Genomic DNA, 28,000 nt, shown 5'->3' on the forward strand with positions numbered 1-28,000 from the left:
CTTTGTGACATTTCAACACACCACCACTGCAGCATTTACTGGCTTGTTAATGACGTTAACACACTGGTTTCTATAAACCATTTCGTCTCTGCAGTAAGGCCCATTCTTGAAGTCTGTGCTGGTGATGTGGACCACTGCTGATCTGCTTGCCCTCTGTTTTTGGGTGAATGCTGGTGTCCATGCCGCTCAAATGGGTGAGTTGTAAGATCAGCTTGAAGTAGGAGAGACACGCAACCTTGCATGTCTCAAAATGATGGAAACATTGATGAAAATTGTTCTTTATAACTGTGAGAAGTTTTCGTCTTGACTTTTAGGTCCAAAATGTGGCACACCTCAGATGCGGAACCTGATGGTTCCCTCTCTGAGAGTAGTAGGAGGGACTGAGGCTGCATATGGATCACACCCATGGCTGGTCAGTAATTTATTCTATTTCTTTTAGTTTTTCTGCTAAACAGTTTTAAATTGTGATGTTCTTGCTTATCTGTAAGATTGTTTGCACAAAGAGCCATGCAAGCTCAAACCTTCATATATTCACCACAAATGTACCAGTCTTCCTCTAGTCTAGGCAGTAAATGTTATTTCCTGTGTATCAAAAAGAGGTCATAGTCACTTTGACGATGCTTACCAAGATATGAATATTAGCCGTTTTCTCAATTAAGACACTCCCGATGGTTGTATGAGGAACCTTTCTTTCTGCATTTTCCAAGTTATTTCACTGCAAACATATCTAAAAATAAGAATTTCACTGCATAAGATACAGATGAGAAATGTGAAATGATCAGACACTGTAGCAAAATGACTAGACTTGATAAGATTTGCTTTACCTCTTTAAGTGTTAAACAACATAAACTTGCTTGGAATTGCTTCCATTAGTGTCTTTCTTTCTGAGTGAGGAGACCTTAAAACCAGATCCACTAAACGGGATGATCCCTTTTAACCAGTCTCCATAATTGTGGCACCTTCTTAACCCCAGTGGATCCATAAAGTGCTGTATAATCTTTCACCCATTTACACACCAACAGTGGTAACCAAGGACAACTTGGCATGTAGTGGGGGCAGGGATCAAACCTTGTAACCAGTGTGCAGCAACACACATGTCTAAATAGGGCAGTTCATCAACCAAATGAGCTGCAGTTGCCCCATATACATATGTGCATATGCTCCCAAACAAACATGCAGCCAGTCAATTTAGAATGTTAATTCCTTTATGGGCCATAATTTTTTTAAAGTAGTACAACGTAAATGGGCAGTGAGCTGTTCCTTTTGCTCAGGTCTTGGTTAATTACTGTTGATTGTGCAGGAATCATGCAGTGAGGTAAATTAAATAAGGTGCCTTTACACTAATAAGTCATTTATGTGTAATACTGTGCCTTTTGTTTAATAAATCAACTTAATGGGCTCCTTTGTTTGAAGACAGATCTGTTCCCAGACTATTACACAACAAAGTTGCTTAGCAAGACCAAAAGGTAAATTTTGTGGTTAGTTTAATAACATTATGTAGGTCCTGCAACAATCTAGATTCCAGGATACAGTAATGACATTTTATTTGATGTTGAACAGGCAACATTGAAACTACACACTTTTTAAACAGTAATTTACACGGGCTTAATGACGAGCTTTAGATATGCTTTCTCACTGTTTGCCTGTGAAGAGAACCTCACTCTTTGTGATTTGCTCATGTTTTTGTCCCAACTTTCACTTTCATAGAGTAGAAAGTAAAAAATAAGACTTTTCATCCAACTCAGAACTGCTAGCTGAGTGGTGGGTAATTTTCTTCATGAGTAATGCTGACTGTAAGCTAACATGCTGTATGTTGCTTCTGCTGTTAGCATGATGAATTAAATTATGAACAAGTTCTTAAAAACAACAACGTGTTAATAATTTGATTCACAACAGAAATTATAAACAAGTTTAATCTGTACCAAAATTAGCACACACAAAAAAGGCCTTCTAATCTGGTCTCACCTTTTAGGTAACAAGCTAACATGCTAAATATGCTACAGCAAGCAGTGTGGTTCCAGCTCCATGGTTAGTGTTGTCATTAGTGTTCCTGCTTCAACAAGCCATAGTTCTTGAGACTGAAAAGTTGTTTGTCCAAGAAGGTGATCAGCAGCACAAGAGCACTAAAACTTCTGTGAGGAACTGTCCTCTCACAATTTCTTTGCATCTCAGACTTCCAATACAACTCAGAGTCCTGTCATCTGCAGAAATACTTTGATGACTGCAGATGGGGGGTATATCAGTGATGAGTACATAGAACTGGTCAGTCAATTTGTAGGTTGTTGTGAAAACAGCTTTCTCATCTTGAACACAAAACAAAAGAGAGGACTGTAGATTTTAGGAGAAACAGAAATAAGCACAACACTATTTACATCATGAACAAAGATGTGGAGGTGGTGGGAGATAAACATCTGAGAGTTTAGCAAGACGACTGTAAATGCGTCACAGAAACAACTACAAGAAAGACAGAGCAGACTCTACCTCTTAATGAAGCTGAAATCCTTCAGTGTCTGCACCAAGATGTTGCATGTATTCTATAGTGTGTTGCGGAAAGTACAATCTGCTTTGCAACCAACTGTTGGGGCAGCAAGGCTGGTTCTGTGCTGCGGATAACTATAGAGCTCATTGTTCAGAGAAGGACAATCCAATTCCAATTAAAACAAATCCACACTGGTCCAATTTATATTGTCCCTTTAACACCTGAATTTATTTACAAGTATAGTAAAACAAAATAAAAACAAGGAAAAAGTGGGAAAAAAAGAAAAAAGAAAAAGACTAAAATAAAGTAAATTAGTTAAATATTAGATAAATTAATAAGTTATTCAAGATAGATAATAAATTATATGAAAATACATAAATAGGGGTGAATTATAAAAAAATAGATTAATAAAATAAATTGGTTCCTTGGCTTGAAGAAGGAACCTCAGTCTTAAGAGGTTCTTGTTGAATTTGTGAGGATTTTATGTATGATGGTGATTAGTGTAATTTTCCCCTCCCCTTTATTTATATATATATATATATATATATATATATGATGCAACAGTGATGCTATTGAAACGCTAAAACTTCTATTTTATTTTCAGGTTTCACTGAAAAACAGAGGTTCTCATTTTTGTGGAGGAGCCATCCTGACTGAGCGCTGGCTGATGACTGCAGCACACTGTTTCACATCTGTATCTAAGTAGAGAAAACTTACAAAAAAAAAAAAAAAAACTCCACAGTGAGTATTCTAACAGAGCAATATAAGGGTGTGTTTTGTTTATTTTTCTGTACAGAGAGTTTCTCAGTGGTGTCCGGGTCCTGGTGGGGGAGTTTGACCTGAGAGTAGATGACGAAGAGGAGCAAGTCTTTCAGATCAAGTCGGTCTCTGTCCATGAGAAGTACAACCACGCTTTACCAATGAACTATGACATCGCTCTGGTAGAGCTGGACCAACACATCCAAATGGGCAGGTTTTCATTGAGATGAGTTTAATTTACTTAGTTCAAATGATGGTTAATACTGATCAATTTTTGTCACTAACATGACTTCTATTTAAAAATAGGATCTCATGTCTATCCGATATGTCTACCACTGCCTGATGAGAATATTCCTCCTGGAACAAGTTGCATTGTTGGTGGATGGGGGAGGACAAGGGAAAGTATGCAGATCATTCAATTTTCCCAGCTTGGACATATTTTAAGCAGAATATTGGAGCTTTTGCCTGTTTAATCCATTGTTTACTAGGGGGTCACATTTCTGCAGTACTGAGAGAGGTCCACTTGGATTTGGTGGACCCAGCCAAGTGTAAACATGTTCTTCAGACTCTCAAAAGTTCATTTTTAAGCCAGAGAACAGGTCGACTGCAGCCAGTCATCACAGTTTTGTGTGCTGGGCCAGAACGAGGAGGAAGAGATGCCTGCCAGGTTGAAAAATCTTATATATATATTTTTTTTATCAATGTTTATCATTAGAACCTGTCAGCTTGAGTCTTTAGAAGCAGTGAAACTATTATAATAGTGAATTTTGACTCCGTCTATCATCACAAGCTTTTAGAAGTTCTTCGTTCTTTATTCTTCCCTTTACTCCAAACCTAATCTTCTCCCCAGGGAGACTCAGGGGGTCCTCTGGTATGTCCAGCAGGGTCGGGAAGCAGTCACTGGGTGGTGCTGGGCATAACTTCCTGGGGTAAAGGCTGTGGTCGGAGTTGGAGAAACAACAGCAGCCATCATCCCTCTAGGAGAGGATCTCCAGGGATTTTTACTGACGTCAAGCTGCTGCTGCCGTGGATCAAAAGCAAACTCAGAGAGGGTGGGTCATCATAAGGTTAGCATGTGGGTAAAGCTGGGTTATTGTAAAATAAGATGGAAATATTATTAATATTATATCTTAAGAAAATGTTTGTGTTTCTATGGGTTTTTGTCCACATAGGTATGTAGGGATAATTCAGGACTGACACAAACTTACTGTTTGCCTGTCTGATGGCCTGCTAAAGTGTTAAATGTCTGTGTTTGAATGGTTCTGCTAAAGTCAGGGTTGAGCTGCATGATGTGTTGACATGCAACAAGTAAACAAGAGACATTTTCTTCTGATGGACCGCTAGGCTGGCATACCAAAGAGTTATATATCATTAACCTTTCAGTTGCATTAATTGACCAAATAGAGTTTTCATCATTAAAAATGTGGTGACAAGCAGCTGATTTTACAACAAACCAAATATTTGAATTTACGAGTCTGTCAACTTTAATGTGTGCTGTTAAATGTTATTTAAACTTTATGGAAAGTAGCTGCACTTTTATTATTTGCTCCACAGAAGACTAAAACAATGAGCTAGGAACCACAGCCACCCTCTGCCTAATGGAGTAAAAAAACTCCTTCGTTCCCTGTGCAATGGCATTTTTAAATAGCTACAGGTGATCTTATTTCTTTTTATGATGTATAGACTAATCATATTTCGATAGTGTTCTTATTTTTGGTATTTTTAATTACTGAAGGATCTTTTTAGATATTGTTTTCCATTTTTTCTTTTTTATTTTAGTGGTTTTTATTTCCTTTTAGTGGTTTTCATTGGTTATTTTATTGGACAGTCACGTTTGGTGAATGCGAATGAATTTTATTGTGGACCTGTCTGCAAACAAAGTTTACCAACAGGGACAATAAAATGAAACTGTTTTAAAAAACACTAACAAATAATAATCTCTGTCAATATAATAAATAAACCTAAACAAGTTTCCTAATATATATTTTTATATATGTATATATGTATATATTTATATATATATATATATATATATATATATATATATATATATATATATATATATATATATATATATATATATATATATATATATATATATATATATATGTATGTTTGGGTTTGGGTTTAGGTTTCATGTTATCTATTGTAACATGGTCTTAATCCTTTGTCTTTTTTTCTTATCATTTTGTGATTCAAAGGACTTTGAATCTCTGCATAACGTAACCTGTTACTTAAAGTTTAAAGTTATGTGTTTTTTTGGTTTTTTTGTTCATACGACAGTTTATTTAGTTAAAAAGCAGATTTTAGACCCAGCTGACATTATTTTACCAGTAAATTGTGTAGTATTTTATAAAACCTCTAACTTTGTAAGATCTTCTTAGAACCAATTTGACCAACTGATATGATGTCTTTTTTTGTGTACATTTATTATTTTTGGCTTATTTATGGGTGCAGAAACAAATCTAATGGTGCATGGGTGTTGAGGCTTAAAAAGATGGCAGTCAGTTTAAAATGTTATCCGTAGTTTCCTCTGTCTTCCCTTCGCTTTGCTTTCTCTTTCTTGAAAAGTGTGGATGTGCTTATTTTTGCTTTGTAACATGACTGCTTTAAAATAATGTGTATGTATCATGTCTTATCTCTCTGCTGCACTCTGGTCATAGTCTGGCTTTTGCTTTCACTCTTTCCAGCTCTAAATTAGTGAAACAAGCTCCAGTACAAGACTGAACTTTTTAAAACCTGAGATCCACCAACTGGGGGAACAGGTGGTGCCAAAAAAGTGCCAAAACGTCCATTTTGGAGACCTCTCCTGAACTGTCTGTATTAAAAACCTCTAACTTTGTTCTGCTAACGTTCACATATTGTACAATGATCTGGGGTTTAGAGCTACTAAGTTTTTTTTTTTTTTTTGGCAAGCCTGAAACTTTTCCATTTGTGCTGTGTGTCATCTTTACGGAAGCATGGCCCTTTCACCCAAATAAAGAAAAAATTAGGACCTTATCCCGTTTTAACTTCAGAGTTTATTGTAAAAACGTGAAATGTATCAAATTATAAAGTGATAAATTTTATTGTAAGAACATGAATCAAAGTAGCTACTGTATGCAGATGATGTGTGATTGAGAAATACTGGAGCAAAGTACATTTTATGGAAAATATTCTTATCAAGCAGATTTCAGATCTTTTTGGGAAGAATTAATTGTTCTACTCTGATTTATTGTTGTACACACAGAAATGTGGGACATGAGCAACATGGTACATCACCTATCTGCACGCAATGAGATGCTGTGTACCAGTTATTACGCTAATGGCTGTCTTTTAAAAATATGCATTGCTGGGACTGGGAGATATAAGTAGCTGCTTTAAGGGTGCAACGTCAACAATATCACTTTTTCCTCCAAGCTTCACCAAATCTCTCCAACAACGTGCAGCCTAATCCCATTTGTTCACATTTCTCTGACCATAGGATCCACAGTTTCACCATGCAAAGACAAACACAGTTTACAATCCACATTTTCACCACAAAATGAATCCTGTTACAACATAGTATGTTTCACGTTTACAATAAAACTTTCACATTATAACATAAGTTCCTAATTGTTTTTATTTGGGTTGACAGCTCCATGCTTCCGTACATCTCATCTATTCTTCATAAGTAACATATATACTGATTTTTACACATATTATAAAAAATTCTCCCTTTACTAGGACTCTGAATGTATTCAAAGAGATGTATTTATTTTAATCATGGGGGTGCAATTTTTTAAGGGTAATCATCACGTTCCTGAACTAAACCTTCATCTGGCAATGTTACTATCTTACCGTTTTAATGCCTAATCTATGATATTTGATTCGTTCAGTTTCATGATCTCTGCTCCACTACCATGACTAAAACCTTTCTTTGAATCCTTTTGTATACAACTCTGTAGATCAGGGATGGGTGACTTCGGTCCTCAAGGGCTGCCGTCCTGCAGGTCTTAGAAGTTTCTCTGCTCCAACACAACTGATTCAAACTAAATTGCTCTCCTTCATTGTGTTGCCAAGTTCTGCCCAAATATGTTGACCCATTAATCTGATTCAGGTGTGCTGCAGCCAGCGTTGTGAATACTTTCATTTTTCCGTGAACACTAACCTGAACGCGACACACTTGTAAATGAAGAACTTGAACATGAACTGTTCAGCTTATGTGGGGTCCTGCAACAGTCGCTGCCTACAATTTCACCGGCACTACATAGACTTCACGCTACGTTACCCACCATGCATTGCACACTCTAGCACAACAAACAGGACTGGGAGATCCTGCAAATTTTGGTAACGATCTGATACCAAGTAAGTCCAGGTCAAGTATCGCTAATAGCGATACTTTTTGCATGAAATGCTCATTTCATGATCATTTAAAGATTTTGCCTTTAATTATTGATCATCATTATAATAAAAACAAAACAGTAAAAATGTCAGAACTGAGAAATTTAAATTTAAGAATTTTTGTTTGTAAACAATATAAAATGTAACAAGATAATGTTATTCCCTTTTAACACACACTTGTTTGAGAAAAATAAAGTCAACAGTGCAAATTAGCCAAACAAACCAAAACCTACTATAGGTTAGCTGCATGCCATTACGATTACTTACAGTAATATTACGTACTGTTCTGCAAAAGATTTAGACAGTAAAAATCTATGATTTTTATGAAAATGTCTGTCTACACTTAAAAAGCAGTTAGAACTTCAGCCTCATCAACACCCACCAACAGCCCCAAACCACCCAGATCACAGGGCCTGTAGCCATCAGGGGTAGGACTTCCCAGCAACAGGTTAGTTAGTTAGTTACAGGTTTCTGAAATTTAGTCTTTATTCTCATTTCTAATCTAAAACAACTGAAATGAACTCAACTTTGAACTAGTTGAAAATTGAAATGGTGAACTATGTATGTGAACTATTTATTTTGAACTGAACTGAACTTGTTTATGAGAAGTATGAACTTGCACAACACTGGCTGCTGCAGGAAGCATCCAAAACCTTCAGAACGGTGGCCCTTGAGGTCCATCTTTGCTGTACATACAGTATCTAGATGTCTGCCTCCAAGTGACTTTATTGATGTTCTGCAGTGGAAAACGGCCTTGAAGGAATCATTTTTCCTAATGATTCTGTAAATTGTTATTCATTTACAAAAAACAAAGTTAGATTTTGTTTAAATGTTTAAATTTAAAGTTCAAATGATCAAATAAATGTTTTTTTTTTTTTAAAAGGAAAGGAAAAGTATGTTAACTGACTCACTTTAAATGCTGTTTTTGGTGGTGAGGGGATGTAGCTTAAACGTAAATGCGTAAAAAAGTAAAGAGGAGGTTTAATTGATCTGCTGATCTATACCGATGGGACCTCACCGGAGTAAATTAGTTTAAATTAATTTTAACTGGTTTAAAGATTCAAAACAAAGATAATTATAAATTAAATGAAAAAAATAGGGTGACTATAATAAGATTCCGTTTGGTGGTTTGTGGTTTAATGTTTTATTTCTACCAGCATATTATCATATTAGTGGAATGTGATTGTTTCCCTCTTCTGTTCATATTCTACTTTTCTTTCTTTTTGTAGCTGATCTGCTGCAGGGAAAGACTTCATCAAGTGAGTTGTTGTTTGTTTTTTCCTTCTCATCTCCCACTCGTCTTCATCTATATTTCATAACGTGCACATGCTGCTTTGATGTTTTGTGTGTGTGTGTTTGTCAGGACTGTGCAGTGTGAAAGATGGGCCTGTTTCTGACATGGAGGGGGTGATCAGAAACCCCAGCCTCCCTGGTGATCACTATGACAACAACCAGTGAGTGACTCTTCAGAGAGGAAGAAATTATTTGTGATGCTTGATGTGATTGTTGCAAGACTGCCATAGAAACGGAAATATTTTACAGTTTTTGGCATTTGGAAAAATTTTGGTGTGAGAAACCAGTTGGCTGGTATTTTATTAATTGAAATAAATGTGTGAATGAGTCAAATGACATGTGTGTCTCTGTGCAGGTTGTGTTTGTGGAGTATCGGTGTTCCTGCAGGTTACAGTATCCTGCTGGAATTTGATCATTTTGATGTGGAGAATGAATCATATTGTCAATATGATCGGCTCACTGTTTACATGGAAACCAACAGGCCTGTTGGTGAGTTTTCTGCCTTTAAATATTACACCTCCTCATCATCATTTAATCTAACATAATTCTGTACTTTACTTTTTTTTTTAAATATTTTTGCAGATTGTTCATGCTGTTCTGTGAGAATATCTGCAACAGATTATTTAAGATTTGCACAATTATCTCCAATTTTCAAAGATATGTCACATTGCTTTCCTGAGTCACTGAAGATTACATTTTTTAAAATTTTAATTTATTTATTTTTGTCAGACAAAGCATGCTTATAATTCTTGCAATCTAAGGCAGGTTACATGGTTGGCTTAGTTTAGTAAAGCTGCCAAATGTAGGGTGGAAATGACTAACTTTGATTTACAAACAGTTGTAAATTTGTCTTCCTTTTTTTTTTTTTTTTTTTTTTTTTCTTCTTTTTTTTCCTGACTTCTGTTTTTAGTCTGTGCATGAACAACTGTTTGTTTTTTTTCAAAGAGCCCAGGTTTTAGTTTAGCCACAGTTTAATCAAAAGCACCCAAGGAGCTAAAATATTATTTTGTTCTTAGTAGTAAAAGTGTGTAAGGTTTAGTGAGATGTAGTGGTCAACTCTCACATCTCTCACCTCTGCCTCTAGGCTTAAAGGAAAAACTACAGTTCTATGAAAAATTTGAAAGGTCTCCTCCAGAGGCAGTGTTTTTGTCTTTCACAAACTACTGTAGAAATATATATATATATATATATATATATATATATATATATATATATATATATATATATGAACCAGTTACAGATAAAACTTGTGATTCATCACATGATTTAATGTTAACAGATGCATAGCTCTGAATATTATTGGACATTTCTGCCAGCAGATTGCTGTAAATGTGACACACTGGGGCTTTAAGTCCAGTAAACTGTGTTGTTCCCTTGACAGCTGATCAAAGCATCAGGAATGTCTGTGGTCATCTCAAATATATTCCCTCCCAGCAAAGCTGCTTTACTGCTAAAATATCCCTGAGATTTATATACAATATGTTCCCCTCACGTCTCTAAAGGCTTGTTAATGCTTGAATTTCTGTTTATTTTGTTGGCCTATTTTATCAATCAAAAATGATCATTTTCTTGCTGTGTATCAATACTTTAAGATATTTTTTTAAAATCTCTCTATCAGTCTGGTCCGTCTTCATGGCCCCTGATGGTTTGTCTGAACTTTATTTTAATAAATGGTTCTTGGGGTAGAAATGTAACTCAAAGTGTTACACATAACTACTAAAACCACTTCTTTTATATTCCTGCCTCCAGTTCTACACTGAATTGACAGACATGAATTGAGCCCTCAATGTTGTACATTGGATTAATAAAAAGAACAAAGGGAAACTGTTCCTTTAAATATCCATTAAAACCAGAGAACATCTACAAAGAACCCACCTTTTAAGCTAAAGGATGATTTGCCTACACTGAAGAGAGGTGCAAATATGCAACATAACTTTAACTATCATCTCATGTTTTTACAGGGATATTCTGTGGACATCTTCTTCCAGGTCCAGTGTTTTTTCAGAATTCCCAGTCTGCAACTCTTCTATTCTCCTCTGACATTAACAAAGCGGGAAGTGGCTTTGTTGTCAGGCACCGTGCTGTCAAGGGACACACTCATCCTGGTAGGAACTGCAACATGCACTACAAACACAGTCACAGAAAAAAACAGCATACACAAAGCTCATTACAGTTCACTAGTGTTTTCTACATTCAGCTTTTTATCGTTTCTACAGTATATACACATGGTATGTAAAAATCATTCACTACTATGTATGCTGAGCGTGGATTTCTTAGCAACCTACTGAACAAACAGATGCCTTATGACACGGTAATAAGTGGCTCGAGACACTTGGGCTGAGTAGCTGTGGAGAGGGTCAAACCCATCTGCTAATAATGTGTCTTTTGTTGTCTGTATGGACATGTGTGCTGTGTTACAGTTTAGTAATAATCGGTGGGCCTGTGTTTTTGTTTCCCTCCGTGTGTGCACGAACAGGGTGTGGGACAGTTGTTTTAGTCGAGGATCAAGTTACAATCCACAGCCCAAATTACCCACAATCCTACAGTAATGACTGCGTTCTCCGTTGGGTTATCTGTGCTCCACAGGGCCATGTTGTTAAGGTGATGTGCACAACTTAACAACCAGGCACCATTTATGTCTTAATTAATGTCAAGTAATCCTGTGTTAAAGTTTGAATAATCTGCTTTAATTTCAGCTTGACTTTGCTGAGTTTGACCTGGAGGAGTCTGAGATATGTTTGTATGATTCCCTCACTGTCCTTGGAGATGTTGAAGGAACAGAGGAGATTGGTAGGATGGATTAACTGGATAGCATTAAACCAGATTGTGTTTGCCTCCCAGTATAACTTCTCCCTGCCTCTGCTGATTTATTTTTTTGTTTAGCTTTACTGTGCGGCAGCAGCATCCCTCCTCCCGTCCTGTCCTATAGCAGCATCATGGTGCTTCAGTTCCTGTCAGACAGCACAGTCGCACATAAGGGCTTCAGGGCTGCTCTGACATTCATCAGCATCACAGGTATGTTCATGCTAAGTAAGCTGTGCACACACTAGTGATTGCTAACTGACAGAACATCCATTAGTTATGGATTAGTTAAAGCCCCATTATTCTATAATGACCTCCACAGTGCTGCAATGTGGCGTAGAGTTTTTAAGGTCTCTTATTTGCTACACAAACACATTTCCCAAAGTTGGATAAAAACAAAATGCAATCATAAATTTATTTGAACTCTGCATTTACTCAGAGATACTATAAAGGAAGCATTACACAATTAAACTAAGAAATATCTTGTTTTCTAGCACCTGGTGAGGTGTGCAGGGATTTAAAAAATGGCACAAGTTCAGTTCAGTTGGTGGATTGGAAATAAAAAAGATTCTTTATTTTCAGAAGTGAAGATGCAGAAGATTAGTTTCCCTGTGAACGCTACAACTCTGCATACCTTGCGTACAAATGTGCAAGTACAAATAAGGTCCAGAAAAACAGCTAGCTTTTAAGCTGCCCTAAACACACAATCATGGTCTAATAAATCAAACTTTAAAATTCTATCAAGTGGTGCATTTTCCAAGCTAAAGGTGAGAAGATGTAAACAAAGCTGTTTGTGTAAAGCCGGGTCATTATTGCTTTTTTCCAAGCTACAGTTGTAAAGAAGAATATGTTTTTAATATGTCCTGCCTGGTTAAGTAAGGGCTGAATTAGACAAAGTGCATCAAACCTTGAAGCAGATGGGCTACAGCAGCAGAAGACCAGGAGCAGGAAACTGAGGCTACAATTCACACACACTCACCAGAGTTGGACAATAGAAGACGGAGAAACGTTGCTGGTCTGATGATTCTCCATTTCAGCTCCACAGTCAGATGCTGGGATCAAAGTTTGGTGAAAACATAACAGCATGGATCCATCCTTCCTTGTATCAACGCTTCAGGCTGCTGGTGGTGTCATGACGTGGGGGATATTTTCTTGGCCCACTTAGTACCAACATGGCCTGGTTTAACCACCACAGCCTACCTGAGTATTGTTGACCATGTCCATCCCTTTATGACCACAGTGTAGCATCTTCTGATGCTACTTACAGCAGGAAAATGCATCATGTCACAAAGCTTAAATCATCTCCACCTGCTTTCTTGACCATGACAGTGAGTTCGCTGGACTCCAGCGGCCTCCACAGTCACCAGATTTCAATCCAGCAGAGCACCTTTGAGATGTGGTGGAACAGGAGATTCTCATCATGGATGTTCAGCCAGCAAATCTACAGCAACTGTGTGATGCTGTCATGTCAGTATGGAACAAAACCTCTGAGGAATGTTTCAAACACCTTGTTGAATTTATGACACCAAGAATTAAAGCAGTTCTGAAGGCAAAAGTGACTCCAACCTGGTACTAACAAGGTGGACCTGATTAAGAGATCAGTGAATGTATAAAACAAAAATTTGGAAGTGTTGAACAGGCACTGGGTTCTTGATACTCAAAAGCTAAGTGTTGCTGAAAGAAATGTAATAACATTTATAATATTTTGTTTGCTATTTGATGTTTAATTTGCAGAGTTTTCATTGTTTTGTTTTATTTTCCCGGATTTTATTTTACGCTGCATGTGAAGGTGAACCATAACAGAAAAATGATGACAATCTATTTTTATTGTCCGCAGATATGCAGAATCAGGAAGGTCAGCCACTTGTTTTCACAGATAATCAGCGGCAAACAACATCTCATGGTTTGTTTCTTTTATTTATCTCTGCATGTCAGTCTGTTGTTTTATATTATTAGGATTGCAGTGATAGTGAATGATTAAGGCTCCTTTCTGCAAGGCATTAAATACTCTGCAGTGGTGGTCAACAGTGTTGTAGGCCCAACAAGGCTGGGTCACTGGCATTTAGAACGGCAATGAGACATTTAACACTGCAGTTATAACAGAGATGTATTAAACACTATATAGAAATTTGATCTGCATGTTTACTGACAAAAACTCCAAAAATATATTTCTAAAACTTATATTTGATTAATTTTATTAATTGAGTACAAATGCTTGTTTTCTTTTGTGTATTGACTTCTTAATGAGATTTGTTTATATTATTTTACTTTTCTACTTGTCTTTACCTCAGCATGTTTTCAGAAACATGTCAACTAAATATTGACTTTGCAGGATGTTTTAAAATCATGCAGCAATATCGTCCTCCAGTATTTGTCTATTGGGGAGGGTGGAAGAATCTCACCAAACATGCAAGCTGTTTGCACATTGTTGTGTACTGGAGAGGTTTGCTGTGCTTCCACTTCCAGCTCCTCCTCCCCTTTTTTCCTCAATATCAGAATTATGTTAAAATATTTGATTCTCCAACAAAATTCAATGTTCAGTTTATAATGCTCAAAAATCTTTGCATTAGAGCAGGGTTACTAAATCCAGCAGGTTTTCCCATGTATCCCTGCTCCAACACACCTGAGTCATTGTGCAGAATTCATAGGCTGTTGGAGCCATTCGATTTGATTCAGGTGTGTTGAAGCAGGAATACATTGAAAACCTGCTGGATTGCAGCTCTCATAGGATTGGACTGGGTAACCCTGCACTAGAGCCTGATCTGCTGTGTTTGAATCCTCCTCTCTGCCACTGCATCTGCACAATGTGAATACAGTGCATGCACACATACTCACCATTCAGGATTAGCCAGTCATTAAGCCCAGATTTTCAGTTGTCTGGTGTGGAGAGTGTTTCTACTCGTCTTTTATCCCTCAGAGAAAATCTCTCATAAAGTAACCTGATGACTCAAAGACCTGTGAAACAGGAATTTGCTGCTATCTAAGTGTGTTCTCCTAGAAAGACTGTTTCACCTTTTTACCACTAAGTTATTTTGAAACATAAATACATAAAGAAATAATCTGTCAGGTTTCTCAATGATCCATTATACTCTCTCTTTTTATTTAGGTGCTTTGTGTTGGAAGTCAAACTGGATTATGTAATCTGAGTTTCACATGATGCAAGTAGCACCATTTTAACAACTCGCTGGTTTTCTAAAACTCTGACTTCTTCTCATTATTGACATCTCAGCTCAGCACTCTTTTGTTGTAAACTTGTGAGACCTGTTGGTGTGTCTCCAGAGTGTTTTACCCTCACCACACCCCAATCCTTCTGAGTCCATGATTTTGTTTGGTGTTTTTCTCCCCCACTGTAACTCCTTTCTCCTCTGTTAAACTGGAAGCTCCTCCCTCTGAGGTGTATGGTGATTTGGGATAGGTGTGGATAGCTGTGTGGTCGACTGCTCCAAATTTAAGACCTAGAAAATCAAAGTTTTTGTATTTTTGTGATAGATTTTGCATCCTGATGTGTGTGGTCTGATAAAGGTTAACACAATGTCTCTTTGAACTTTTTGTATGAATTATTTAATAATTAGATGAAAATGCAGCATTTACAGTAAAAACATTAAAGGTATTCTCAGATGTAAGTATTTAAGATTGTGCATGTCTTTTCTCTGCTCAGACATTTGGATTAGTCTGGATTTGTCCTGTAATGCACAAAAATGTTGTCTGTTATACTACCCTGACAAAAGGTCAGTGAACACAACACATACTGGACATCCAGTAGGCAGAGATTGGTATCACATGTTGCTGCAACATACCAGTGTTTTGGCCATGAAGGCTTCATGTTTCCTCCAAACATTCCTGCATATCAAGGGCTTGATGCTTGAGATTAGATTTATCATTTGGCCTCATCTTAAAATGTTAGAAATGGTCTTTTATTATACATTTCTAGTTTTTACTGAAACATTTTAACCTAGTTTGCTTTAGATTAACATTTGCAGTTTATGTATATAAGTTACAACTTCTAACATCCATCAGCCACACAAGCAAACTCAGACCAGTCGGTTTATCTGGGGCATAAACATGTTGTTTTTTGTCACTGAATGAAGCCTTAGATACGTGTAATAACTCTGATATCAGTTAAAAAGCAAGGGTAAACTGTATGAGCGATCTCTGTAGTGATATAGCGCCCTCTAGTGACCATTTACAGATAGAAGCGAAACTAGTTGGAAAAATTGCATCATTTCTTTTGCCGAACTAGTTTTTGATAATAGCTCCGTTTATAACGGATTTGTTGTCTGCAATAAATGGATGCACTGTACTATTTATTTATTTCAACAGTTTTCAGGTTTTTTTCAGGCAACAGCTCACTTTTGGAGAACTGGCTGGTGGATGCAAGATTTGACATTAGGTGTGCAGATTTGTGACATTTATACCTAATTCTTGACTAGCTTTGAGCTCTGAGTTTTCTCTTGCTGTTAAAAAGGGCTGTTGCTGGCTTTCTTTGACCCCCCCCCCACACACACACACACAACATTTTTCTGTAGTAAAATCTAAATCATTTAGCAATGTTATGCATTTCTTTTTGTGCTGTCCACACATAAACTGAGTTGATCTGTAGGTTTAGTACGACTCTGCTGCTGACCACTGAGCAGTTTAACGGTTGCAGCTGAAGACTGATGCCTTGCTCAAGCCAACATTTGCAGTAGGAGAGGAGTAAACTTTAAAGAAACTCTATGGTGTGTCTTTTGATAACATGTAATAAATTTACAAATTAAACTACAGTCAACCAGTATCACAAAATGAGCTTGTAAACTGCTAAAAAAGACTGCAGATATACAGATAAATAGTAGCCATGTACCAAATCATGCATAATTTTAACTGATAATTAGATTAACATTTTCAAAAGGATTTTTGGGTTGTAGTGACCTTTATTTGACAGTAGCTTGGTAGGTGGGAGTCAGAGAGGGCAGATAATAACATGCAGCATAGGGCCCCAGTTCAGGACTCGAACCTGGGTCGACTGATCTGAGGAGCTGTAGCCTCAGACACATGGAGCAGCCGCTCAACCAGTCCAACTACGCAACACCCCATTTCAGCTCAGGTCCACGGACCAGACGTCCAGCTCAGTGATCCATTTTGGGTCCACAGTACCATAATTAATGTGTTTTTAATAAGGATTGTTTTTTAAATTGAACACACATTTAGATAATGGAAATATTTGTTTCACTATTAAAGTGTCAGAAGTAGCATCATCATGTAGTTTTCAGTCTTGCATAAACATACACATTTTTCAGCAGATGCAGTTAAAATGAAATTCTTTAGAAATACAACAGCAGTTTTAAAGGAAATATGAACATAAACAATTACATTTACTCAGGAGTTATAATGTAGGAACATGGCATTTCTAACAGAAATGCTGATTTTATACAAATAAAATACAGCGTCAAAGGTTTTGGGGAATAATTTACAATAAAATGTTATTAGAATAATATCGGTCAAGCCATCTAAATTTTAAAAGGATTGTGTGATTTAACCTGCATGCATGTAGCATGAGAAAATGACTTCATTTTTTCTTTCCAGCTTTATATTTAAGTGAACTTCTGCGTTGCAGGTGCAGTTGAACAGCAGTCCAGCAGCAGGGCTCTGCTGCAGGCCAGTGTGGACCATGAAGCCTCGGTGAATCCCAGCCCGCATGTGAGTTTGGCTTCAGATGATGAAGACTACAGTGGTGAATCTCCAGGAGCTGGACAGTAGCTTGCTGGTGTTTGCACTCACTGGACTATGACCTGTGAAGGCACAAGTTGGACGTTTCAGTCTGTGATTTTCCGTTATTAACAGCCATTTTTCTGCTTACCTGGTCCCTAATTTCACTATGTATCATGTTTGTTAAATGTAACAACAAATACTCTGTTTAATTCCACTTCATCCATCTTGACACTTAATTAATAAAAACTGGATGGAGTGACATTAAAAGAAAACACATTTAATGAATTGAAAGTGTGTTTTATCTATGTACTGGAAACAGGATAACCTTACCCAGTAGTTTTATGGCGAGTCATTCACGGGATAAAAGAAAAATGTCAGTGTTCAGTAATGCTCTGAATTAAGTATAATAATGTTTATATGCCTGATTTTGACCAAGACTGAAATTAAAGATCATTCTTTGACTAATATTTTGGGAGATCAGTGAAATCATATCTAATTTTGTTATTAATCTTCTAATTTAATGTGATATTTTTCACCCCCTCAAATCACCTCAAACAAGCTGCATTAACTGAAGAAAACTTGGATATTTGTATTTTTTCTTGTGATTTTCATACAGATATGTGTCAAGCTATGGAATATAACTACACCATCACTCAATAAGCTTCTGTTTAACCAGCTTTATTATAAGAGGTGAAAGAAAGATAATTAAATTAATTCAAAATTAAATACAGTCGCAGCCTTTCTATGCTTTTTTTTTTCTTTCTTTATTTCGAGAACATTTTTCCAATTTGGATAAAACATTTTTGTCCATTGAACTTTGATGGCATACAAATATTTCCTGTCTGCACCAATCAAAACATAAAAACTGGGACTTTTTCCCCGTTTCTGAAATCTAGTCACGACACAAAAAGCTTTTTCATTTTAAGATTTTATTCTTTTTGTATTGGCTTTGACATTTTTTCCTATAAAGGTTGGTCTTCTGGGCCAGTTTTAATCTAAACCTTGGAGGATTGTTGATACTGTCAGAGGTAGTTTCTCACAAGTTACTCTGTCCTTGACTTAACCAAGTTGTTTGTGAGTCAAATAAATAAGTTCATGATCAAAAAGTGTCATTTTTATTTTATAATGTCTTTATCTGTTTTTAACTCTCTGATGCCTAAATTATTTAAAGGGCAGTCCCACAATTATTTTCCATGTGTAATTACATCTACAGACATGCACAGTGACCGTTTATAGAAACTGTAATCGTATTTTACTTTTTAAAAACATTTTAACTACTATTTTCTATTCTATATCATAACGTACAATAACATTTATATATCAGTTCCGGGTCATTCTACCAAATGGTGCCGTTTCCATGTTGTTAATCCACAAATTGAATTAATTTCTAAATTATATTTCAAAACTAAATCTTGTAATACATATTTACTGTTTTATGCACTATTCAAAAAGTGCATTGGTCAATCTTAAGTTACTTTAAGTTATTACATGGTTTTTGAGAGAGGCGGTTGCGTGTTTTTTCCATCCCGTTAACAACACTCATGTAACATCTAAAAAGCATGTTTAAAAGCTTGTCAACTAATTATTTTGTTTTCCCCTCAGAAAAGTATTTATTCTAATAAAATTGTTGGTTACATGTTCAGATAGTTAATGTTTGTTACCAAAATCCTGAGATCTGAAGCTATATTTATCATTAAAAGTAAGCCTGAAGCTCAAGTTCATCAAATTTATCTTCATGCAGTTTATCCAGTTGGATAAATGATTAGCCAAACATTACTGAGAAAAGTAGTTTATCTTTATATATATATATATATATATATATATATATATATAAAGAGAGAGAGAGAAAATTAAGTATTAGGAATAAGCAAGTGGTGTGAGTTATGTGTGAAAATAAATTTGTGTGGCCTTGTTGAATTTGTTTCTGGAGGTTCTTTAGTGTTTTTCAGCTTTTTCTCTACCCTTGAATACAACGCAAACAAAGAACACGTGCATAACATTTAATTACACTTTGCTGATGTTAAAATGTACCATTACATTAATCCCTGCAACCAGGTAGATTTTTAATTAATTTCATACTGTATTGCTGTATTGCATGCTGTATCACTTTACTTTTTTTATTAGATAATACATTCTAAACTTGATTATTTGGTAATTGCTTCTTTTCTGCAGCATCAAGTGTGGTTTTGCTTCCTGTAAGCATTTATTCACATTATAAAACTCATCTTCGATCTCAACAACCTAAGTAATTTCAACTGTAAAACTTAAAAATCAGATGAATAGTATAATATTAACTAACATTAAATAATTTTCTTCGTCTTCTTTTTTTAACTTCTCATGTCCAGCATCAAAACAGCAGAAATTTGTTGTGTGGATTTGTTTTTTGGATCTGAGGCTCCCCTTGAATCTTAAATATTATATATATATATATATATATATATATATATATTTTTTTTTTTTTTGTTTGTTTGTTTGTTTCTTGCCAAATTTACACATTACCACTGGACCAGACTGGAGGAATAACAGAAAGGAGAGTGTCAACACAGGAGAGCAGGGGAGGGCAGAGAGAGAAAAATAAATAAAAGCGAGAAACAAAATATAGAAAACAACCATAACTGCGACGCCTGGAAAGAAACAGTAAACATCTTAATGTCTCAAAGAAAACACAGCAGACAATCATCAGGAGCATCTGATGGAAGAAAAATTGCAAAAACCGTGTGTGTGCGCCCATGAGTGAATGAGGACATAATATTAGGATGAGATGTGTTAAGTGATCATGCAAATGCAACTACGCCACCTTCAAGGATCAGCAGTGGACCAAGAGAGCCCCAAGCACTATGCAACCAGCAGCAACCATAGAGAACAGATCTCAGCCCACCACAGGGACAGCCATGAGCCCCCAAAGAAGGCAGAGAACGACTTCAGTCAGAACCCCCATGGCCAGGGAGCTCAGCTCCCAGGAGACCAGGGATAGCGGCTCGCCAGCCCCGCCAGGCATCGGCCCCTCGAGCATGAGTTGGGAGCAGGACTCAGCAAGCCCAAGAGCCACTCTTAATAAGTAGACTCTTAATAAGTAGTAGAGTACTCCTCATATGAGTAACAGGACTGAGTTTTTTTAAGCAAAACGTTAACAAATGCATAAAAAATAGCCACATGACATCCTTTCTAAGAGCAGGATACAAAATATTCTAGTGATTTACCCAAAATCTGTCATTTTAAAATAAACAACTGAAATTTAAGATATAATTTAAGTAAGAGGACTGTGTGTTGAGATTGTCATTTGAAATACTGTATTATCAAATATACTAAAAATGAATGAGATAACTTGGTTTTGCTCTTCCCATGGCCTTCAGAAGATCCAACAGATGTAACTTCCTGTTGTGCCGTGTGAATTGTGGAATGTTTAAAATAAATCTGAAGGAGTTATGTGTTAGGGTAACACAACTGAGTGAAAACCTAGGGAGACAACTAAAATGTGTATTTAAAAAAAAAAGTAAATTTTTTTTGAAAAACAATGTAAAGCGTAGAAGGGATATGAAGTCACAATAGAAAAACATTTCCTTTGGATTTTATTAATCATATTTCATTGTAAATTGTAAAGTTGTCGAGTTTGGACAGGTGAAAAAATGCTATTTTGCTGTGTTTGAGGTTATTTTTGTTAGTCCTTCCAATTATATATCTTAACTTTGCATATAGGTCAATGTGCAGGGCACTTTGCTTAATAACAAAATGTATCTTACAGTTCATTTCAGTGCACATTTATACATATAATTTCTTGGGGATTGAAATGACTTCCATTCAGTTGCCCTTCTGTGAAATTATATTTGCATCATTGTCTTTCCCTGTTAATCACTGAGGTAAACTTGCTAAGTACAATGTATGTATATAAATGTTATATTTATTTACTCTGCAGTGAGTGCAAGTGTATTGGATGGCTCACCAACTCAAGTGGTAAATTAGCAAAAATCCCATCTTTACCCATGCATATAGAAGAAAACAGCTCTTAAATGGGTGTCCACTGTAGTGGAAACTATACATGAAAGGGTTAAAATCATTTCTCTTTTTGCATCCATACACAGGAGTGATGGCTTGTAAAATACAAAGATGTGACTTTTATTCTCTGTAATGAGAAGCATCCCCACCCGTGGGTCTCAGCGGGGTGATGCCGGTCTCTCCTCCCCTCTGCTTGTCAGTGGTGTGATTTCAAGGCTCTTCTCATGTCTCTGAGCACCACCTCTTTACCATGGACCATGATCACGTCCATCTTTCTATTGGTGCTTTGGACCTGTCACCTTTCCCCCAGCAGGAAACCCCGCCCCTTTCGAGCATGCGTGTGAGCATGAATGAGGGAAGGCTATCGCTGACTGAACTGTGTGGACTCTGCGCTCAGGTGAGAGAAGGACACCACTCTGGTACATTTCACTGCATGTTAAACCATGGACCAAACTTTGGTGAGATTCTATTTATCTTTTTTGTTATTTGATAGTTAATATGATATTTCTATGATATGTTATTTACTTGCTCTGCTTTGTACCAATGTTGTGTAACTCACTAATGAATTATGTGAAAACTTCTACATTTCAACATTCAGTCCACTGGAACACAGTGTGAACATTGAATAAGACGTTTGTCCTGCAGATGTTCCCGCTTGTGTTGGCTGTTTCTGTGGTGGTAGTAACAGCGTTGTACTTCCTGCGAGGATCTGCAGGAGGCCGAAAGAAGGGGCCTGTGACTCTCCAGGATCCCACCATGAAATATCCACTACCTCTTATAAGCAAGCAGGTAGTCTGCATACACACTTAGAGGATTTAAAGTGTGCTTTATGATGCAGGAATCTTAAATCTGTGGCTAGTAAAAATCTCACATACATGCAAAAAGCTTTAGCAGCATTTAATAAGTTAATAAAAGAAATCTGCAGGAGCAGTCAAGGCTGAAGAGTGTAGGTTGAAAAAGAACATCTGAGGGAGAAAAGACTGAAATGATAAGACATAGTACTTGTTATCTTAGTTTGGGTTCAGGGTGGACTTTCAAAGTTGCCTTTGCATGAAAAATTAATATTTAAAATGTTCATTATGTTATTCATGAGACTGGCAGAGTTGAAGGAATATACTACTTTTTTCTTATAATTTTACAAAGAAACAAAGAGCTACAACAACACTTCTGACACCCACGGTATTGCTTTTTGAAAGCATTATAAAATGGATCCTTGAGTAACAAAACACAGTTTTCTCTGTTTAATTCAGAGTACGGTCAGCTATTTTAACAAATATTCTTCCAGTATAAACTGAGAGGCCACCCAGTCTCATTTAAAGAGCCAGTGGGGATAGTGCTGTTTCTCTGTTTTCGCTCTTTCTACAAACTTATCTACAGTATGTCCTTGTGCAGGAAATCAGTCACGACACAAAGAAATTTCGGTTTGGCCTTCCATCTGCATCTCATATCCTTGGACTGCCAGTAGGTAATGAAGCAGCTCTGCTCTGATAAAATTCCTCAAAGTATCTTGTTAAAAAGTTAGTGTTTATATGCTCACATCTGAGCAATAGTTTCTATTTCTTAGTGGTTTTTGTAACCTTTTGTAAGAACAGTTTTTCCCCTTGTGATGCATCAGAAACTCATAAAAACATGTTCCCATCTAGTCACTTTTTCCATCTATTCCAGGTCAGCATGTGTACCTGTCAGCCAAGGTGAACGGCAGCCTGGTGGTCAGACCCTACACTCCCGTCTCCAGTGATGAGGACCAGGGATTTGTTGACCTTGTAGTTAAGGTAGAGATGGCTCATAGTTCAGCTGTTAAGGGATTAAACTGTCGAGAAGATTCATTGAGCTGTGCCAAAAATTTGGGGCTGGTCTACCAACCAGTTGGTCAAAAGTTAGGATATGTGTTTATGTTTAACCTTTTCTTTGTGAAGCCAAGGTTTTTCTGCCTCCTGTCTGAAATGACACACCAAAAACAATAAATGTCAGTCTTCATCACTACAAGAGCTGTGTGTATAATATTGGTCTAAAAAGAAAGCAGAGACATGTGAGATTACTACACAAGTGTCATAATCAAGATACGTGCTACTGTGTCAAAGTAAATTCAATAGAAAATGTGAATGGTTATCTCCTCCTAAAAGAAAATCACATTAATTTCAGTGAAAACCAGGGGATAGCAGCCCAGTTAATCTGGGATAATAATATCTGATGTGTAAAAGTAGAAACTAAATATTGAACCTGGTCAGTTTTTCAGGTGTTTTAATGGAGCCCAGTAACCCATTGGCTGATTTTGATGATCAACATCTCTACCAATGGTCAGTCATGAGAATGAAGGGATAGCCCCCAGATTTACCTTAGAAACAGCATAAGGATCCAGGAAGAAGTGAAGACCAAGATGGTACATCACAGAAAGACTGAATTCCTTACTATAAGACATCCATCTTCATGGAAACAAGCAAAGGCAGAGTCACATGAGAACACATTAGCTATGTGTTTTTTTAGGTGGAATAAAACTTCTGACCACAAAACAGCAAAAGTAAGAAATGATTTATAATTTAAGGTTTGCTTATCTTTAGCTGCTAGCTCACAGAGTCTCTGCTTTCATACGACACCTTGTTTGTGTGGTTTGCTTGATGAGAAGAAATTAGAAGAAGCTCTAAATGAGACGGTGCTGTTCTCATTTTTTCTCTTTTTATTACATTCCCATGTACCTGATTGAGGTTTGAATTGTACTTAGTTTGGATGCCAATGCTTGGTAGAGTCTTTTAGCAGAGTTTGTCATCAGTTTGCTATGCTACATGTTGGGATTCCTAGCGTGTGTGAAGATTTTCTGGACTGCATGTATCTCAGGCTGTATAAGGGGCTCTTGATAAGAAGTTATTTAATTAATAATTGATTGATCACTATAATCTCGTATAACAGTTAATAATAATTTTAATTTGTTGCTTGGGAGCATCATTAACGATCAGTCTGCAGCTGTAATGAACACATTACATAAAGGCCCTGTCAAGTTAGTTTTTCATTTCTCTAGGTCTACTACAAAAACAGCCACCCATCCTTCCCAGATGGAGGACAGATGTCTCAGTATTTGGACAACATGACTATCGGAGACACCATCGACTTCAGAGGACCAAATGGACTCCTGGTGTATAAAGGCAAAGGTAAGGTGTTTGTGTTTATTGTAAGAGAATAAAATCATTGTGCACTTACCTGATTTCACCAGTAGATGGCACCATGCTCAAATCTAAACATGAACCGCTTAAGTTTTTCTCATCAGGTCAGTTTTCCATCAGACTCAACAAGAAGTCGCCGCCAAATGTTCAGAAGTTCAGGCACGTTGGGATGATCGCTGGTGGAACAGGTTTAGCTGCTTTTTTATTACCTTCATTTGAACTAAATTACATGTAATTGTTATATGTATTTTATTCAGATAGAAATCATCACCATTCTTAAGTTTAAATCAAATGTTCCGTCATACAAATGTACCACTTGGTATTTGATTAAATGTTTAGAAGCATTTGATTTGACTTTTATCAGAACCCATGTTGACAGTTTCACCTCAATAAAGAATCCCATCTCTCAATTTGATTACCCGAAACTAACCGCAGGTGTTTTACTGTCTCAGGTATCACTCCTATGCTGCAGCTAATTCACAGCATCACATCAGATCCCTCAGATAACACCAAATGTTCCCTCATATTCGCCAACCAGGTCAGCTGTGTGAGCAGTTTAATGATTCTGGAAGTTGTTTTCTTGATTAAAACTATAACTATAAATGGAAAACACCTGTTTTATTTTGTGTATCAGACTGAGAAAGATATCTTACTGAGGAAAGAGCTGGAGGAGGCAAAGAGGAACCATCCTGACAAGGTTAAGCTGTGGTACACGTTGGATAAACCTCCACAGGGTGAGACTGCATTCCTTCTGCTACTCAGTTAAAGTTGGGTTTAAACAGCTTCCGGCTCGGTTTTCTGCTGGAAGTGTAACTTTAACTCTGGAAAAACTGAGGCAAAACTGGACATTACACCTTTAAAAGGCATACTAATCAATGTGAATTCAAGTTTATTGGGTGGCTACTGAACCCACAAAGACTGCTCACTTCTGCAAAGCTTTTAAGTGTCAGTCAGCACTTCTTTTGTTTATATTTTCTGGTTTAGAAAATTTGGTTCACACCACTCAAAAATATGCAAGCATTACAATAATTATATTATCTTTTAATAAAAACCATTAAGCTAAGTGTTGCATAACGGAAGTAATGCAAATCCTGCAATGTATATACAGAATGGATTTCTATGTTTAGTCCTTTAGAGGAAACCAAAACTTAAAAGCACACATGCATGAAATAAAACTTTGTGAAGGATTTAATATTAACTATACTCATAAAAAGCAATTTGCAAGTTGCAGTAAAATAGCAAGATAAATGAAAATACAAACAATAAATCAGGGTTAAAAGAACAAGAACTGGATGAAAGATGCGTTAAATAAAGAGCTCCTTGTTTACCATAAAGGGATATCTGTATGTAAACTTGCAGCTGTTCCACAGAGGAAGAGTAAAAACCAAACACTCCTATTTTGGTCCTGGAAATTTAGGAATTAAAAAAATATGTTATAGAATAATGGGAAACAGTAAGATCTGTCAGATAAGATGGAGCTTGAAACATTCCTCAGAGATTTTGGTCCATATTGACATGATAGCATCACACAGCTGCTGCAGATTTTTTAGCTGCTCTATTCGATTGAGATCTGGTAACTGTGGAGGCGGTTGGAGTCCAGTAAACTCAATGTCATGTTCAAGAAAGCAGTTGGAGATGATCTGAGCTTTGTGACATGATGCATTATCCTGCTTGAAGTAGCCATCAGAAAATGCTAAACTTGTCAGCAACAGTATGTGTTTAAACCATGCCAACTAAGGTTGGTACTAAGGTGCCCAAAGTGGCCCAAGAAGCTATCTCCCACATCATGACAGCACCATCTCGTACCATCTAAATGTGGAGCTGAAATGGAGACTCATCAGACCAGGCAATGTTTTTCCATCTTCGATTGTCCAGTTTTGGTGAGTCTGTGTGAATTGTAGCCTCGGGTTGCTGTTCTTAGCTGACGGGAGTGGCACCCAACTTCTTTGTGATTAAATGAATCTGAGTGAGAAACTTAACAGTGAAATAAAATTAAATTTCTTAAAAGAACAAGTCAACGCAGGTGAAAATGTTTCCTTAACACAGGACCAACAAAACAATCCGGCAGAACAGAAACTGCCTTTTTGGTAATGTTTTATGTAATAATTAAACAAATAACTGAATATATACTTCTGTATGAATCTAATGTTACAAATATGCAAATTTAATTTTACATCTAAAATATTTTTACATTTTTTGTGTCCATATCATCAGACAGAAAAAAATGTCTTTGGAGAAAATCCCTATGACTAGCTCTAACATGTTATTATATAGGATGTACAAATGAGTATTGGTGGTGCAGCGGGCTACATGAACCTGAATTAATCTTCAAACTCGGGCATTTGAGTTCATTGTTGAATATTCAGAGGTGCAAACCAAACAAAGGCTCCTCAGCTGCAAGAAAATCCCTGCAGGCCGAGAAAGGAGATATTCCCAACAAGGTGTTACAGGAGCTTAGCAAAATGCTTCATCTTTCTTTGCATAATCCTTAAAGTGAGAAGAAGGTAATGAGCAGAATATCGTTGCATAATCTGCTCTGAAGACCTTTGGATGCTGCTTGTATTTTGTTGTGTTGGAATAGAAGAATAGAAGAAAGCTAATAAATCATTATTCATTTGAGGGTGTGGACTTACTCTTAGATAGTGGTGTTAGTACTTGGTCGCCTCAGAGGGAGTGACCATCTGTGAATGGAAGAACAAGTTGAAAACCTCTTCCTGTTTCTTTTGACAAATGGTAACAGTTTATATGTGTGTAAAGAGTCAACTTTGGTCATTTTTGGCTTTAACAACAGCTTCCCTTTGCTGAGACACAGTGGACAGGCAGATGGTTAAGAGATGAAGTGATGATGTGTAGTATTACACAAAGTAAAAAAGAGGAAGACAAGACAGTATTCTCTAGAGAAGAGCCACTTTTAATTATGCTTGATTGAAGCTGTATCACATTTTTAGATACAAGTTACTCAAACTATGTTAAAAATACAGTGATTTTTGATTAAAAAAATCTTTTTCTTTTTTCTTTTTCTCCAGACTGGAGCTACAGTTCAGGATATGTGACCTATGACATGATCAAGAGCCACCTCCCTGCTCCATCCAGCAATGTCCTCATCGTCCTCTGCGGGCCTTCCCCTATGATTCGTAATGCCTGTCTACCAAATCTGGACAAATTGGGACACAAAAAAGAAAATGTTTTCTCATATTAGTCATCTTTGCTTCGCTGTATCATTAAGTCAGCTTAATTATTATTGATGAGTATGATTTTTTACCTTAGGTACTCTAGAATAGCTACATTATGTAACACTAATCAAAATGACTAAATAATTTCAAATATTCTTTTATTTATGTTAAATGAAGATGCAAAATAAAGCACTAATTGTAACATATTATACTACAGGAGCTGCACTGCTGATTTGTTTTCCTGCCCTTTCACATTTTCCATCCATCCATCCATCCATCCATCCATCCACCCATCC

General features: G+C 36.7%; 2 protein-coding genes and 1 long non-coding RNA gene across 4 annotated transcripts; 2 read left to right on the forward strand and 1 right to left on the reverse strand.

Moving 5' to 3' along the window:
- Positions 1–86: 86 nt before the first annotated feature.
- Positions 87–17,707, forward strand: LOC121647605 (ovochymase-2). 2 transcript variants are annotated; one of them, XM_041997169.1, is made up of 16 exons: positions 87–194; positions 315–412; positions 3,084–3,181; positions 3,276–3,448; positions 3,545–3,640; positions 3,727–3,905; positions 4,089–4,290; positions 8,830–8,859; positions 8,964–9,054; positions 9,249–9,382; positions 10,855–10,998; positions 11,370–11,494; positions 11,590–11,683; positions 11,777–11,908; positions 13,533–13,598; positions 17,289–17,707. In XM_041997169.1, the coding sequence occupies exons 1-16, from the start codon at positions 125–127 to the stop codon at positions 17,429–17,431; spliced, it is 1,875 nt and encodes a 624-aa protein (XP_041853103.1). In that variant the 5' UTR covers positions 87–124; the 3' UTR covers positions 17,432–17,707. The 2 variants fall into 2 exon arrangements, with proteins under 2 accessions (XP_041853103.1, XP_041853104.1); XM_041997170.1 differs by lacking the exon at positions 13,533–13,598.
- On the reverse strand, positions 15,513–24,383 carry LOC121647607. Its single transcript, XR_006011868.1, has 3 exons — positions 23,812–24,383; positions 20,939–20,943; positions 15,513–15,523 (listed from the first exon to the last, which is right to left on the reverse strand). It is a non-coding gene; the product is annotated as an uncharacterized LOC121647607 (long non-coding RNA).
- LOC121647606 (NADH-cytochrome b5 reductase 2) lies at positions 21,733–27,913 on the forward strand. Its single transcript, XM_041997171.1, has 9 exons — positions 21,733–21,834; positions 22,022–22,165; positions 22,769–22,841; positions 23,042–23,148; positions 24,390–24,519; positions 24,636–24,719; positions 24,984–25,069; positions 25,166–25,265; positions 27,558–27,913. The coding sequence occupies exons 1-9, from the start codon at positions 21,820–21,822 to the stop codon at positions 27,728–27,730; spliced, it is 912 nt and encodes a 303-aa protein (XP_041853105.1). The 5' UTR covers positions 21,733–21,819; the 3' UTR covers positions 27,731–27,913.
- The last annotated feature ends 87 nt before the right edge of the window (positions 27,914–28,000 follow it).

Source organism: Melanotaenia boesemani, chromosome 10 (assembly GCF_017639745.1).
Source record: "Melanotaenia boesemani isolate fMelBoe1 chromosome 10, fMelBoe1.pri, whole genome shotgun sequence".
In the NCBI taxonomy this organism is placed as follows: Eukaryota; Metazoa; Chordata; class Actinopteri; order Atheriniformes; family Melanotaeniidae; genus Melanotaenia; species Melanotaenia boesemani.

Excerpts from the sequence above, each read along its gene's own strand:
- LOC121647606 (XM_041997171.1), top strand. Across the intron at positions 22,166-22,768 it reads TACCTCTTATAAGCAAGCAG|GAAATCAGTCACGACACAAA; the intron begins GTAGTCTGCATA and ends GTCCTTGTGCAG. Across the intron at positions 22,842-23,041 it reads TATCCTTGGACTGCCAGTAG|GTCAGCATGTGTACCTGTCA; the intron begins GTAATGAAGCAG and ends CATCTATTCCAG.
- LOC121647605 (XM_041997169.1), top strand. The coding sequence starts at position 125 with ATGTGGACCACTGCTGATCTGCTTGCCCTCTGTTTTTGGGTGAATGCT. Across the intron at positions 9,055-9,248 it reads GATCACTATGACAACAACCA|GTTGTGTTTGTGGAGTATCG; the intron begins GTGAGTGACTCT and ends GTCTCTGTGCAG. Across the intron at positions 11,909-13,532 it reads GACATTCATCAGCATCACAG|ATATGCAGAATCAGGAAGGT; the intron begins GTATGTTCATGC and ends TATTGTCCGCAG.